At 35.8% G+C, this 16,657-nt stretch overlaps 1 protein-coding gene across 1 annotated transcript; it reads right to left on the minus strand.

Annotated features, from left to right (window-relative positions):
- Positions 1-12,351: 12,351 nt before the first annotated feature.
- Positions 12,352-16,132, minus strand: LOC113330242 (nucleolar protein dao-5-like). The gene is made up of 4 exons (XM_026577113.1): positions 15,807-16,132; positions 15,617-15,736; positions 15,453-15,523; positions 12,352-13,067 (listed from the first exon to the last, which is right to left on the minus strand). Exons 1-4 carry the CDS (start codon positions 16,047-16,049, stop codon positions 12,707-12,709), a joined length of 795 nt encoding a protein of 264 aa, XP_026432898.1. The 5' UTR covers positions 16,050-16,132; the 3' UTR covers positions 12,352-12,706.
- Positions 16,133-16,657: the final 525 nt, after the last annotated feature.

Raw genomic sequence — 16,657 nt, forward strand, 5'->3', positions numbered from 1 at the left:
TATACAACGATATATAGAATGTGGAACAGACTTCCACCTAATGTTGCTAGCAACTAGTAACCATAGGTAGGGAGAACATGGATGCGCTAATCCACTGGATACGTGTTATTGTTGAGGTGGATGGTATTGTAAAATGGTGAATAGGATGTGGGACGGGCTGGAGCCTAGTAACTATGAGTGTTTTCTAGCAGGTTCAAATGTGTAGAAACTTTTTATTCTCATCGTGGAAATCCAAAATTGGTTTTTGCGCAGTTTTTTTCTTCCTGATTAGTGTTTGTTTTTGGTGCAGCATATGCTTAGTTGCAGTCCTCAAAGTGTGGCTGCTTGTTAGTTATGTGTTTACCAAGTTGAGTGATTCATTAATAGATACTTGTGTAGTGAGACCTCTGTGTGTGTCCATGCCTTACAATATTTGTGCGAGTTTCAAGTTATCTTTTTTATAAACCAACACAGGTTATTGGTATTGGTGTGGTCAAACAGAATGAATCATGGTTTGCAATTTTTCTTGCAGTTGAATTCTGACGAAACCAATTACGGTTTCATCTTATTTATGATGAAACCGAAAATTGGTTCCATCGTATTTATGATGAAACCATAATTGGTTCCATCTAATCTTATCCTTACTTAAATTGAATTTTGTTTATGAGTTTGAATTGTTGTTGTGCTTGTTAATGGATTAGATGTATGCTAGGATTTGTTACATGAAATTGAAGAAAAGGCCCGAAAATGGTTAGTTTTTGTATGTGCATATAGGCTCAGGAGTAGGATACTTGCTCTGTTGGATGTCATTTTGGACATAAAAGTGGAGATGATAAGACGCCGGATGCTTCGTTTGGTCAACCTAGTAATGGAGTGTCCGGGATTCTTCGGATAATAGAGTCATCGCATTATTATTCAGAGAATAAGGTTACTCCGGCACGAGAGTGGGTAAGCACAATCCAAAATGTCTTTTTAGAAATAAGATTGATGCACTAGCTAGTCTTGTTAGTTTGATAGTTCAGACTTTAGACGATGAATTTGCAAGATTGTGGATATGTGTGAGGCGCTGAATTAGAAGTAATCCCCTTTGTGACTTGATAACCGTTCCAGTAAGCATTAAATGAACACTGCTAATTGAAAATATTTATTTAGCGTTCACAGGCATCCTTACAAGTCTGGATTTTAGGCTACAAAAGTTAACCTTAGCACATCAGAATGAAACTACTGGCGAGTAACCTCTTTGACATCAACTATGTCTTATTATTGTTACCACTCCAGAACTATCAAGAGTTGCTAAAGACTAACGTTTGCTATAATTTCTTTTGTATTAGGAAAGGGTTTAAAGTTGTAATGACAACTAGTCTCTCATCAGATGTTCCTGTTGGTTATTTTTCGTGGGCTGACTATGACATTATGGCACCCTTACAACCACAGACAGAAAAGGCCCTTGCGGCTGCCTTCATTTCCGACTGTGGTGCCCGAAACTTCCTGTTGCAGGCCCTTGAGATGCTTGAGAAGTCAAATATTCCTATGGTGGTTGCCATCAGAACCGTAATGGAGGTAGAAATCATACATATTACTCTGTATATCGTATCCCATTTTGGTGCCTTATTTGAAACTTTTGTCCAGCTCCTAGATGGGGTTTATAAAATCATGCTAGAATTATATGCTTAGTGTTGTCTGGTTGGCTTGTGAAGAGATTTTTAATTCTATTAGAGACATAGACCACAAAAGTTTAATTTAGCAACTCTGTAAGTGCATGCTACAGTTACAACATTTATATTATTATTCGACAGCCTAGCATGTATCGTCTGTTGCCTGCTGTTGCTAATAGATAATAGTTTGTTGAGGTTCTTGACGACTAAAATAGGATACCCGTGTTTTAGCAATAAACTTTGCACCTGCAATGTCAAATCTCTTGATATATAGTGGTCATGTTTGCTTAACTATTCACCAATCACGTCAAGCTTTCTAGATGTTCATATGGGTATCTTTTGTTATTCATAGTGTACAATTAAATAATAAACTTTCTAGGACATATAAGTTAGTAGACAAGGAAACTTTTTTTAGGTGATCAACTTGATTTTCGATTGGTGATCAACTTGATTTTGGATTGTCTATTGAGAATTTACTTTTTGTTCATTCTTGAGTATTTAAGTTGTATCACTGCTTGCTGACATTAGTTCACTTTGTTGCAGGCTGACACTCGGTTCGCATCAATTATGGTTTCATCTTATTTATGATGAAACTAAAACTGGTTTCATCGTATTTATGATGAAACCAAAACCGGTTTATGATGAAACCAAATTTGGTTCCATCTAATTTTTGGTCGGTGGTGGTGGGTGGTCGTGGTGTTGGTGGCGGTGGTGCTGGTTTTGGGCGGTGGTGGTCGGCGGTGGTCGACAGTGGTGGTGGTTGGCGGTGGCTGATAGTGGTGGTGCAATGGCGCAGTGGCGGTGGTGGCGACGCGGTGGTGGCGCGATGATAGTCGTCGCCGGCGGTGGTGGCCGGTGGTCGATGGCGGAAGTGGTGGTTGGCTGCGGCGGTGGTCGGTAGCGGCGACGGTGGTAGTGACGGTGGGCGGTCGTGGTGCTGGTGGCGGTGCGGCATGTGTTGGCGGTGGTGGTGGTTTTGGTCGGTGGCGGCGGTGTGTGGTGGTCGGTGGCGGTGGTGGTGGTTGCGGTGATGGTGGTCAGTGATAGTGGCACGGTGGTGGTGCTGCTGTGATGTGTTGTTGTGAGAATATAATAAAAATTAAAGGTGGGGTTGATTTTTATTTTTTTTGGATGATTTAAACTAGAAGGGTAATATTGATATTTTATGCTAAATGAGATTTTTGTGAACAATTTGTTTTGTTGGAATTTTTGTACATAGATAGTGACATCTATGGAGTTATAACTCGCGGCCTTTTTGTTTGTTTTATTTAATGAATCCCATATATGGACAAACAAGTGGCTTGATTACAAGAATAAATACATTGAATTGTGACAACAATTATCATACATTTCAACTTTCAAACACAAAGTAGTCTAGTGAGAAGAAGTTGGCTAATAACTTTTAGGACAGTCCAGTACATCTGGGGTCTGTGGCTGCCCTTGACCCGGTCTTGTCTTTTGATGGACATTATGTCGTGAGATGGACACAAAAGATAACTCCCGGATCATTTCTACCCAACTCGCATGAGATTTAAATGGAATCAAGTGTATTTTCTCCGTTTTAAAATGATAGGCATGCAGGGTACATAATAATGTTTTTATCTTGCAAAACCGTCGGACCATGGTTTTTAAAAGCGTACGTTTCATGCTTCGGAGCGTACGCTTCGCTTCAAATTTCAGCATTTCGGTCCGAAGCGATCATGTGAAGCGCATCTTTCATGAAGCGTACGTTTCGTTTCGAATTTCAGCATTTTGCTCCGAAGCGGTCATGTGAGGTTCCTTAATTTGATGCCGAACACCCCGCCTCCCACTCACCTGGAGTAGGTTGAACTGGTATTTGTTTTTGATATAATTAGACTTATATAAAATTTATATAGATATTATTTTTCTAATAAATTTATAATTACTAGTTACGACTAATTTATTCATAAGAAAACATCCGCTTTAAACATCAACCATGAAGCGACACTTGACGCTTTCAATACCTTGCACCAGGCCTTATATGTTCAGCTCTAAACGATGGTGTGTTCACATTAATGTTTTTGGCTTGGTTGTTAAGACATTTTGGAAAACTTGCCGTGTTAAGTAGATGGATGATATGACTCTGTCAAGTTGGGAAAATTTCAAGCGGATATAAATTAAGTTTGCATGTGCTGGTATAGTTGTCGTTGGTGTAGGGTTGTTTTATTTAATAAGAGAGCTCCAAAAGAAATGAATTTGGCATGTTTCTTAATTAGGGCTGATGTACTGTGTGACCACGAGATCACTGTGAGATTAGCAATGATCAAATCATGGTGGCATTTGATTAATGAAAATTATGAAAGTACACACCATGTTTACAACTAATATATACGACTATTAATTATTATAAATTATTAAAAAAAAGAAAGAGGGACGACTGCTGTAGCAGTGACCAACAATGTTGTGTCTCTCTTTGTTATCAATTGTATCGTCTGAAAGGAATCTATTCTACTGTGTAAAGAAAACCACTGGAGTCGGGCTTTTTTCTTTTTTTCCCATGTTTGTTTCGATATTTTCGATAAAAAATTTATTCCCTTGTTACCTCGCGAAGGTGACCTCTTCATTTTAAGTTTTTATCCTTCCAGAGCCGACTCTTATAGGACAAGAGAACACATTTTAAAATTATTTTTTTAGTTTAACACTATTAGATTTTTAGCATAAGAATTATGTAAAAATTGATGATCAAATTTAGGTGTGGAGTTAGAAACTTCACTAAAGGGAAGCAAAATATTGCTAGGGGATGCAAAATAGCAAAAACAGGATTGGGAGCTCTAAATATTAGAAATTCTAGGCTTGAAAGCTAGTGTGGGAGGGTGTGCATTGCACTATATTATCTCTGCATCTAGTCATGTTTATAGCTGTTACGTAGGTGTTTTAAAATCCTTTACACCGATATAAAATTTATAAATATTAGTACTATAGTTTGGGAGATAAAAATGCAAAAAAAATCTAAATATTATATATTTGCCTTAAAATTGTGCAAACTTGAAATTTGTCATTTTTGGTGCCACATATGGAGTATTAAATTATTGGGGAATAAATGTGATTAACGGAAGCTGGATTTTCTCGCAGTTTAGAAAATTTCTCTCGACATTATTTTTTTCATTTTCTCTCGACATTTGATTTGCTAATTTTACCCGTATCTTCTCTGTTCCAGTAAAATAATCTGGTTAAATTGCAGTCTACAAAAAAATACTTGAATCCTACCGAAAAGGATCATTTTAACGTTGGAGGGACCAGCCTTTTTTTGACAAGGTTTGGCGGTGTCGCGTCAACCATTGATTGACAATTTATCAATTGTCTAGATTTTCCATGCTCACAAAAGTAGGTTAGTTTAGTTATAACCAAGGTTTCTAAAACGTGAACGAATCTAGACCCATTTTTCATTTTTAAGAATCGATTCGTACGTTGAATGGTGAATCATGGATTCGTGGTTGATATTTGAATATGATGTTTTCCAATAAATGACATTATAACTAAGAAGATAATATTTATATAAATGTATCATAAGTTCAATAATAATCAAGCACAAAGTTGTGGCACAATGGTTCCAAGTACTCTAGTTGAATCCCTTATTAGGAATGTTAGTCAGGAAACGTGAATTGCATAGTTCAAGAAATTTACCCGATTCATGTTAGATTCGCTTTCACATTCCGATTAAGAGCAATTTAAATTTTTTTTGACTCGTACAAGTCTAAAAACTAGAATTATTATTATTATTAGTTGACTATTATATTTTTGTTAAATTTTTTTCATTAATAGTTTCTTATAATTTTTTTTCTTTTTTCAAGATTAGTTTACTGAACCAGAATCGGCGCCTATAAAACTATATACTTATTGATTATAAATATAAGCCAAAATCAACAGGTTATTAAGTGATGTACCTGCCAATTGTGGATGTTGTTCTTTCATGAATGAAGAACATAACTAGAATCGACAGACAAGGTGAACAAATATCTGCTGATTCTAGTACGAATATGATTTTCAAAGATTTATATCAACAAAAATCTCTAGGTTAAAAACATTTTATATGTTGATTTTTTACAACTAACAAATAGATAGGTTTACATCAGACCATTGTATCCTATTTTTTCTTTTTAGAAAAAAGATAAAAAAATTTTTTAACAAGAATCAACTGATATGATAGTATACATCCGTTGATTGTAAAAAAAATATGAATTTGTGCAAGTGTCGATTGACCAATTATTTTGAACGCAACAAAGTTTCATGTGGCTCAAAACTTAGTGTAATCACATTAATTAGACAGGAGACACATGTGGGCTATAAAGTCATGTAACTCAAGAATATAACCAAACATTTATCTTGGTAACACATCATACTACCTATATGAAGTATTATTTAACCATTTCAGTACTATCATAGATCCCTTTCCAAACCCAGTTATTATCATCCTTCAGTTTGTCTATGTGAAGAAACTCTTTGTTCTTTGAATATTTTAGAATCGGTATCTAGAACTCATTAGAGTTGTGGCAAGCTTTTCAAGCTAATTTAGAAAGTAACGCCTGGTTAATATTTTCTAAATTCTAAAGGAGAACCCTCCTAAAAATTTAGGCCTCTGCAGCCGATGCCAAGCAACAAATTTATCCTAGTATTACCTTGGTGACCCCACCAAAAGTTTCTCTACAAAATATTCATTTTTCTGATCTAACTCCATGGAAATCCTAAAACCACTCATATGATAAGATGAGGGAATATTCAAGACATATTTAATAATTGTAGATCTACCTACAAGTTTCAAAGTTTTACCTTTCTAGTTTTTAGTCTACCATCAAAAGACTGAACAATTGGTTGAAAATATTTATTTCTATTGCGATCTAGAAGAAAAGGATCTCCTAGATAAGTTTCAGATCCTTTCACAATTGTCATGTTTAAGGCCTTAGCTAGATCAAACAAGACCCAAGTAGATTCAAAAACTTTGCAATAAACCCAGAATACTTTTCATATTATGAAAAACTACTTTGGTGTAAATCATAATGTCATATGCAAAATGAAAATATGAAATAACAGGTGCCCTTCTTGCAGCGTTCAATACATCAATTATGTGACTATATTCAACTTAAACATGACTGCAGCTAAATTGCTTGAACGGTTTATTCGATCTCAACTACATTCCAGTCCGAAGTCTGATAGTAGGCTAGTTTTTGTAGCGGTTTAATTTACTATGGAGTTCAAAGCTAGACGAGGTCCTTTTTTTTGCAGGTAAAGTTTTCCTCGTTAACAAAACTTTAGGTGTCTTGTGTTTTTTCCTTTTCCACAATATATTTTATTTTATATTCATAATAGGAACAATACAAGTAGTACGATCAGTCTAGATAGGTCAACTCCTTATAATCTGAGATAAAAAACAAGACTTGTTCTTGTTGAATCGCATCTTGAAAGATAGATTGCAAGTTTCATACTTGTTAGAGTTCATATCCTCTTAATTCGGATATGACTAGATTGACTTTGGATATTGATTTTTAAGATCATTTAAGAACTCCTCTACACAATCAGGTCAATGGATCTTTGGTCCAAACATATTGGTTGTGGAAGAGAAAACAAAAAAACTCTATATACAATCTTATTCAAGGGTACATGTTTTGACCTACTTGTGATTGTATTAGGTTTTGTCCATACAAGTTGCCAAACAGAAAAAGTTGATGGTGTACTTGGTACACTATCCTTTTCAGTTCCCTCATAATCTATTTCCATAATTCCACAAGAATTAACTTTGACGTCTATCCATTTATCAGCATCAGTATACCCTTTAGTATCTTTCAAATGGTAATTTAGATTCCCTAGAACCACCAAAGGTTGAAAATCATTTTCACCCAGTTCATGCAAGAAGTTTTGTTGTATCTTTTTAGTGTACAAATAGGTAGAACCATAAAAAAGGAAAGTAAAACTTCATTGTCAAAGGCATCAACAACATCACACATTATCCCATCCTTCCACATTAGAATTAAACCCGCAGCCTTATATATTGATGCAAGCTAGTAGCATAATTCATGAGCAAGATCTAGCCTTTCCGTCCTCATCAATCTTTGTCTCACAAAGAAAAGTAAGGTGAGGGATTTGAGTTTTCACCAAATTGCTTAATTGATTTTCAGTGCAGTTATTACTGATAACCTTGACATTCCAAGAGAGAATTCTCATTTTGAAAAAGTTAAATGAGAAAGACACACAAAATTAACCACTTATACTAAGATTAACAAATGAAACACTAAAATCATATAATAAGGTATTTTACTAAAAGAAAACAAAATTGAAAATTGAGTTATAGAAAAAACTTTATTAAGAGAAACAGATTTTCCCAGTTAAATATGCGTAATTGATAATTCAGCAAGTATTCCCGAGTTGTCAATTGGTCTCCCTCCCGTTTCTTCTTCATTTATTTAAATCATTACAACTCTACCTTTATCTATTAGGACCCTCCATAAATAAAATCCTCATCATGACTAAAATCAGAATTTTGAAAACGATATTTAATATTGATGGGATTTTAATAATCTTGATTTAGAGAAAATTTCAAATTCAAATTGGTGAGGAAAATTCCTAGTGTAACTGCTAAAATTATGGAAGATATGATTGTTAAGATTACTGCGATTGAACCGTTGAGCAAGATTAACGATTCAAATCCAAGTCATGATAATCACCGGCTCCAATAATGGAAGATCGCATAAGAGGAAATCACAAATACAATTAGAGGTAGTGAACTTTAAATACAAATGAGAAGCAAGAAAAACACCGCCTTTAAAAGGCACCACTGCAAAAACTTGGAAGGAGCAAACTTGATGAGAGGACATACTAAAACTGGTAGCCAATACTTGTAATTACACATTAGAAGCGATAAGGGAACCTGCATAAGAAATCAAAGAGACACTTCAAAGAAAGGAATTACAAACGAAAAAATTAACCGGAAAAATAATGCAAAATTAACTTATAAATAAAGAATCAAAGAAACATTAAAAAAAAAAGAATTACAAGGAAAAATATCCTCGCGTTTTTAGGGGCCACTCGAAAGGATTTAGGGGCCAACAATAAAACAAAAAAGGTCACCCAAAGGGAAAATGTAGCCAGCCCTTATCTCGCGTAATTCGTAATGGCGAAATTACCCTTATATATTCGGAGGATATGATAACATTGTTATCCTCCGATTGCAATCGGAAGCCAAAATATTTCCCAGACTTCCGATTGTAGTCGGTGCAGTATTAGAATGATTTGTGTTTCATTTGTTCCATTTCTTTTTCATTTTTGAGTTGTTAGACTTAAATTCTTATCTACTGATTAAGTTGGAAGTTACCAAAACTTAATCGGAAGTTAAATTAGTTACCAAAACTTCTGAATATGGGTTGTCTAACCTTCAATATTGGCCCTTGGAACCACCTGGAGCCATGGCGTGGTTTGTTTTGAACTTGTAATATTCGGAGGATAATTTTTTTGTAAAGTTTCGAATGTACGATGGCCCAAAAATCAGAATTTGGAAAAACTTATACTTTTCAAATTTTGTCTTTGAAATAATCGGAAGTTAAATTAGTTACCAAAACTTCCGAATATGGGATGTCTAATCTTCAATATTGGCCCTTGGAACCACCTGGAGACATGACGTGGTTTGTTTTGAACTTGTAATATTCGGAGGATAGGTTTTTTGTAAAGTTCCGAATGTACGATGGCCCAAAAATCAGAATTTGGGAAAAACTTATACTTTTCAAATTTTGTCTTTGAATTAATCGGAAGTTAAATTAGTTACAAAAACTTCCGAATATGGGCTGTCTAACCTTCAATATTGGCCCTTGGAACCACCTGGAGCCATGGCGTGGTTTGTTTTGAACTTGTAATATTCGGAGGATAATTTTTTTGTAAAGTTCCGAATGTACGATGGCCCAAAAATCAGAATTTGGAAAAACTTATACTTTTCAAATTTTTCTTTGAATTAATCGGAAGTTAAATTAGTTACCAAAACTTCTGAATATGGGCTGTCTATCCTTCAATATTGGCCCTTGGAACCACCTGGAGCCATGGTGGTTTGTTTTGAACTTGTAATATTCGGAGGATAGGTTTTTTGTAAAGTTCCGAATGTATGATGGCCCAAAAATCAGAATTTGGGAAAAACTTATACTTTTCAAATTTTGTCTTTGAACTAATCGGAAGTTAAATTAGTTACCAAAACTTCCGAATATGGGCTGTCTAACCTTCAATATTGGCCCTTGGAACCACCTGGAACCATGGCGTGGTTTGTTTTGAACTTGTAACATTCGGAGGATAGGTTTTTTGTAAAGTTCCGAATGTACGATGGCCCAAAAATCAGAATTTGGAAAAACTTATACTTTTCAAATTTTGTCTTTGAAATAATCGGAAGTTAAATTAGTTACTAAAACTTCCGAATATGGGCTGTCTAACCTTCAATATTGGCCCTTGGAACCACCTGGAGCCATGGCGTGGTTTGTTTTGAACTTGTAATATTCGGAGGATAGGTTTTTTGTAAAGTTCCGAATGTACGATGGCCCAAAAATCAGAATTTGGGAAAAACTTATACTTTTCAAATTTTGTCTTTGAACTAATCGGAAGTTAAATTAATTACCAAAACTTCCGAATATGGGCTGTCTAACCTTCAATATTGGCCCTTGGAACCACCTGGAGCCATGGCGTGGTTTTTTTTGAACTTGTAATATTCGGAGGATAGGTTTTTTGTAAAGTTCCGAATGTACGATGGCCCAAATACTGGCCCCAAAATGGGATTTTTCCTATATCAGAAATTTTGAGATTTTTTCAATATATACATTCGGTAGTGAGTGTTCTTCCGAATACTGTGTGTCTACTTAAATATATTCGGTAGCCAAAAAATTCATTAAACTACCGATTATTAGCAGTTTGTATCCAGGAAGATATGCCCACCAATATTCGGCAGATAATTATCAAATCTTTCTCCCGAATACTGTCGATGTTCTTGAGAAATGAAGAACACGACTACATTCGGAAGTAAATAAGCATGAATATCGCCCGAATCTGGATAAATAACCGAAAACCCTAGAATTTTTTTTTCTCGATTCGACGAATTAAAGCGAAATAAACCCCAAAAATGATAGATTCTTACCTAATTGGGGCCATTTGAAGTTGACGAAGTGTTTGACTATCGGAATCGCCACCACCGACTACATTGTCGGGTACGCGTTCTTCGCGTTCTTATACAGTTGAAATGAGTAGAACTTTTTGATTTGGTTTTTATACAGTTTTACCAGAACGGCATTTATGTAACTTCAATATCATATAGGGTACCCCTTAACTAGAGTCTTTGACTGGGTATAAATTGATGGCCCCTAAATCCTTTCGGGTGGCCCCTAAAAACGCGAGGAAAAATATATCATGAGCACAAACTATAAAATCAAACAAAACATGTCTTAAAGATTCATCCACACGGACCAAATGGATAGATACCCAGAATTAAAAAGAATAAATAAACTTAAGAAAATCTAATACAAGAAACAAATGAAGACCAAAACCAGGTAAACCTTGTAAGATATGAAAATTTATTAGTGGATGTTTTACTGTAGCAGTAGGCACGGTTTTTCAATCCCAATAGTTACAATCAACATGATTTTTCAGTGCCGACTACTACAGTAGAATATCTCCCAATAAGTTTCCACATCCCCCAATTTCTTGTTCTGAACCCTCCAACATGCAAACCTGATGATCGACAACAAAAACTTGGTACTCAAATTGGTACATGATGTTCAAAGAAACAAAACCGGTGTATAAGGTGAATATATTGGGTAAATTTATTATTAAACAATAACATTATGACAAGACTTTTCTAATGAATACCAAAATTCATATAAGATAATAGAGTAGATACACTTCTCACATACAGACAGGTGCAGCTCCCGGCAAACCGATATCCACATTGCCAATGCTGAAAAGTAATTCCATCAGATTCTAGATTTTACCAACTAAAGTTATTAAAGCCACTTATTTCTCACTAAAAGTTTGAATTTGGCATAAGTCATAGGAAGAGATCATCCGCGAGCGAGTATCGACGTGCCATGAAGGGAAGACAAAAGTACTACTATCTACTCTTTCCACACACTTTTTGAGTCTCCATCACTTGGAAGCATCAGTTCAGCCACTGACTGTGATTGTTTAAAGGAGATTTGATTTCCAAGGAGGAAAAAAATTTGTCCCGAGCCCTCAACACGAGGTTACTAGTTCCCCGAAATTTTTGTTCCCAAACTTTATTTCTAACTTTTAACCGTTGCATCTAGCCACCAAGAAATGGCATTACGTATGGCCTACTGGCTCCTAGTAGGGTGCAGACGTGAAGCGGCTTTGCAAATAATCTAATAAACGTGTATGTAAACACAAGAAAATTTTGCGGCACTGCCGACTAATAAAAACACGGTTTCTTGCTCGGACTGAAGTCAATATCACAGTTCCTGAAGTGTCTTCTTCTCTGAAAACAAGCTTAAATCCTAATCCAAAACTCAAACTCAAACAAGTAAATTATGTCCTGACAGTTCTGTGTAAACCAAAACCCATTTCACACCAACAAAGAAAGAGACAAATTCCTTCTGACCGTGTAAACGCAGCTCACTTTGATGTAGAAACAATTTCCTTTGACTACACGTTGAATTGTTTATGAAGAAGAAGACTTGTTCAACATCCAGAGAGCAACATGGATATTAATATCAGTACAGTACAATATAATGTGTGGAAAAATGCATGAAAAAACAGGGTGAACTTGGAAAATTTTCAATGACCCATTTCAACAAATAATGTCTGAAAGCAACTTCCATGAACAATAATTTATCAAATCCTCCTGTAACAGTTTAAAATTATGACCCACCATTTCTGCATAAATGGATCAAATCATCAATTACTGACGGATTTGTCAAAGTCATCTCATTCATCTAACGTGGAAATATGCTAAAGCTACTAACATCTTTCTTTGTAAAGCTAGGTAGAAAAGAAAAAACTCTAAAAGGACTGAAGACCGAGACTAAAACAAAGGAGTGAGAGACTTAGCCTGAAACTCAGGGATGGGGTTAAGAAGCTTCTCATTTTAGTCTCTTTTTAGTCATCCTGTTGCTGATAGTTTCAGTTTCAAAGTCACTATCATCGTCATCTGATGATCTATCATCGACTTTCCGTTTCTTGCTTGCTGATTGCTTTGGAGTGGTTTTGGGTTCTGGGACAGGCTTCTTTTTCGCTGAAGAGGATGTTGTAGTTGTAGTCTTCGTAGAGGTGGTAGTATTAGTAATTCTCTTGACAGTAGAATTGGCGGACTTGGTCACTGATGCTGCTTTTATGGCTTTTGTGGGTGACGACATGATTATTTTCCTCTGCGCCTGGTTTTTGTGTTTCTGCTCAAAAACCTTCTTTGCCTCATCCACTGGTAACAACCCACACTCCATCATCCTGCCTCATCAGCAAATATTAATATCACAAAAATATTTGCAGTAGCATGTGTTACAAACCACCAAACAATCAAATTATAGGAAAAAGGAAGAAGAGAGCCAAAACAAATAACAAAACAGAAATTTTTGAATGAAAAAAACTATTTGTGGGAGAAAATATGAACCGGAACATATACACTTTGATCAAAGGAAAAAATCCTTTATAAACAACAGGCATATTTGTTCCTACATACAAATAAGATATAGAGTTATGCAATGATTCGAGGACAGGTAAATTTCAAAATAATGAAGTAGAAGCTGAAGACCACGAGTAGTAGCTTTATATGGGGTTGCTTTTAACTGAAACAATATCCATTTAAATAGCTGAAGAAGTTTATGCTTCATTAGAGTCAGTGTAGAATACCAGAACACTATAGACAAACTTACCAACTGATTAAGAGGGTCAATTTACACCTAATAAGTCGCGAATCCATAATAATCCTCTTATACATCAAAGAAGAACAAAAGGAATCGACACAAGATACAAATAGCTCAGGTTTCCACCTTCGGTTGGAGTGTACCTAAAACTCCTAATTTACCTTGTACCACAATACTTAGTCATTGGTACCCTAGCAATTGCCGATTAACAACAGCAAAAATAATCCACAGTATTTTTCCTGTATTCAGTTAATCAACATTCCTTGATTGCTAGTTCAAAGTTCAAACTAAAAAACAAATAAAATAGCTGATAGCCAATAAAGGTCTGCTATGGTATTATAAGATCATGTCCAATAACAGAATCTAAGAGAAAACCCAAGACTTATGGGGTAGGAAGTACCTTAAACTCATACTCCCCACCTGATCCAGAAATTATGCGAAGGGAATAAGGGTATGAAGTGAAACTGTGACACGAGACTGTTTCACAATTTCAATTTAATTTCTTTAATTATTGAAAGTTTTCATCGAGCTCTAGTTTGTATACATCTTCAACCTCATGATTCTCTTTCCCGGTAGACCATGCCCAATGAGAGCTCGATCTCGAACTGCTTAAGTCCATGTCCAATGAGAAATCGACTTTAGAGGAACTATTCCCTTAAAATCCTAGGTGTCACGTAATTAGGGAACGGCAAGACCAGTTAGTAGGAAGAAAATTGATGCCTCGACCGAGAAACCAAAACCATATCGAAAAATGAATCCCAATCTTGCTGTTCCCTAACTACTTTACACCTAGGATTTTAAGGGAACACTTCCCTTAAAATCGACCTCTCATTAGACATGAACCACATGGTCTACGAAGAAACTAAACTACTATAGGGTTAACTTACTGAACACCATGCTATGGGATTTGAAAGATATACACCCTAAACTCTAATTAGCTGAGACTTTGTAGCACCAGATTTCATAATAATCCCCGTATACCAAAAAGAAGAGCAAAAAGATTCAATATGAGGACTGAAAATATCTCTGACCTTCCACCTAAAACATCTTAACAAGTACCTCAGTTCGCAAGTCGCAACTACTACAACATGCGGCAAAGCACCTATCTAGCCCCGTGGTACTTAGTGGCCTGACATTGTCGACAAACAAAACCAAGGATGAGATGCAAGCATTCTCCTCTAATAATTCAGCTGAACTATATCTTTTTGTTGCTAGTTCAAACAGTCACCATCATAAGAATGGCAGAACAGCATGTCAAGATAATCATATAACGTATTGACTTGGGAACTCTAGTTAGCGAATCTCCTTGCCTCTTTAGCATTTCCACTTTAAACATCAAGACCAGCACTAGACCAACTACCCTTCACCTCAACCCCAGACTTTCAGTATGTTCCATTCCCGCACAAGAAAGTTGTATTCAAGTAAAGATTTGTCACCACTATAGGGAAATGCATTTTTAACATGAGCTGATGATCACAAGCTTGAACATCCAAGTGGTGCCAAATGTAAATCAAATATGACTAGGGGCAAATGAATTGAAAGTGTTGGTTACCCATTTGAGGTACCGTGCAACAACTAATGCAGAGGTACATGCCTAATACTTTTTCGAAACTAATAAACACCAAATACTACTAGTTGACGCTGTACAACATGCAAAGATGAGATTTTTGAATCAATGGACCAAGCGAGATATAAAAATAAATGAAACTAGGTAAGGTTTCTCAGAGAACCAACTACCAAGCTATCACTGGGAAGCAAAGATTCGTTAAAAACCATGGCAGAATACAAAATCTTGGCATATGCTCATGCTGTCCAAGGAAACTAGGAAATGTGTTACCTTTTTCACCATGGTCATCTATCAAACTACTCAATGTTAAAATTAAAAACAAAGAACACTATAACTGTGCATCAGCTAGGAAATGCAAGTGACTAAACAAAAAAAAGACCCAATTTTTATCAAATTGCATACCATAATTTCGCCATTTCGCTATCTGGTCTCTGTTCATAGAGAGACTCGTAAAAAATCCTTAAAGGATCCCTCTGCAAAAACAAAATACAAGAAACCCCATCACTTAAAAGAGCATTAGAAATAGGAAATTCACCCCATTACAGAAAATCCAAAAAATCACATACTTCCTCTGGCGGGTCACGTTTCTGACCCGGCAAATCATAAACCTTCTTCTCGGTTTTGACCACAATACGCTTTTTTTTCTTCTCATCTGTGACCACAGTACTCTTCTTCCTTCTCTTCTCCTAAAACAAACAAATCAGAAATTATGGGAGAAATCAAAAGAAAAAATAGGGAATATGGCGGAAAACCCACCTCAGTCGTCTTGGTTACACTCTTTTTGATGGAGTCTTTTGTCTCTTCAACGTATTCATTATCCTCGATGTTTTCATCTTTGGGTTCCACTTTTGCTAGAGTGGAATCTTTATTATCAGTAACCCTAGTTTTTGCATTGTCAAGAGATAATCTTTTCTTCTTGTTCCCAAGTGTAGAGATTTTCTCATCGTTATCGATTTCCTCTTCCTTCTTGACGGGTTTCTTCTTCTCAACAGCCGGCATTTTCACAGAGGTTTGTTCTCGGACCTTGGTAGACAGAAAGGCGGGAGTACTGCTGCAAGTCTTCAAGGAGAGATTAGGATAGAAGTCGGATTGACCGAGATTATAATGTCTTTCGTATTCTTTCCTTTTTAGCTTTCAATAACTTCAGTTTGACCCTGATTGACCTTGTTTTACAACTTCCATTTTTATGTAGTATATTTTTTCCATTTTTATTTTATCTTTTTTTAATAGAATTACAGCTTCCAATTCACTGTTGTCATTTATTTATTTATTTTTGTTGATATCTGGGTACACGGTTCTTGATGTATAGTGAAAGTTAATGAATCCTACTTGGAGAAAAATATCACGAGGCACAAAAAAAAAAAAAAAAAAAGCGCTTTTCATATGAATTTCAGGAGGAAAATGGAACACATGAGGATGTCATATGAATATTATGAGGCACAGAAAAACGTGGTATTTTTAGAGGCGATCCAAAAGGAATTAGGGGCTACATTAAAAGATAAAAAAGGTCACACAAACGTAATTCTAAGCTACCCCTTATCTCTGATTTTTCGAAATCGCCAATATGCCTTTATATAATCGGGAGCTTACACCATAATCGGTAGGTT

The sequence above is a fragment of the Papaver somniferum genome, chromosome 1 (assembly GCF_003573695.1).
Source record: "Papaver somniferum cultivar HN1 chromosome 1, ASM357369v1, whole genome shotgun sequence".
In the NCBI taxonomy this organism is placed as follows: Eukaryota; Viridiplantae; Streptophyta; class Magnoliopsida; order Ranunculales; family Papaveraceae; genus Papaver; species Papaver somniferum.

What these genes read in the sequence shown, in the direction of transcription:
- LOC113330242 (XM_026577113.1), bottom strand. Translation starts at nt 16,049, where the DNA reads ATGCCGGCTGTTGAGAAGAAGAAACCCGTCAAGAAGGAAGAGGAAATC. An exon ending in GTGTAACCAAGACGACTGAG is followed by an intron (nt 15,737 to 15,806) that starts GTGGGTTTTCCG and finishes TGTTTGTTTTAG; the next exon opens with GAGAAGAGAAGGAAGAAGAG. An exon ending in AACGTGACCCGCCAGAGGAA is followed by an intron (nt 15,524 to 15,616) that starts GTATGTGATTTT and finishes TTGTTTTTGCAG; the next exon opens with AGGGATCCTTTAAGGATTTT.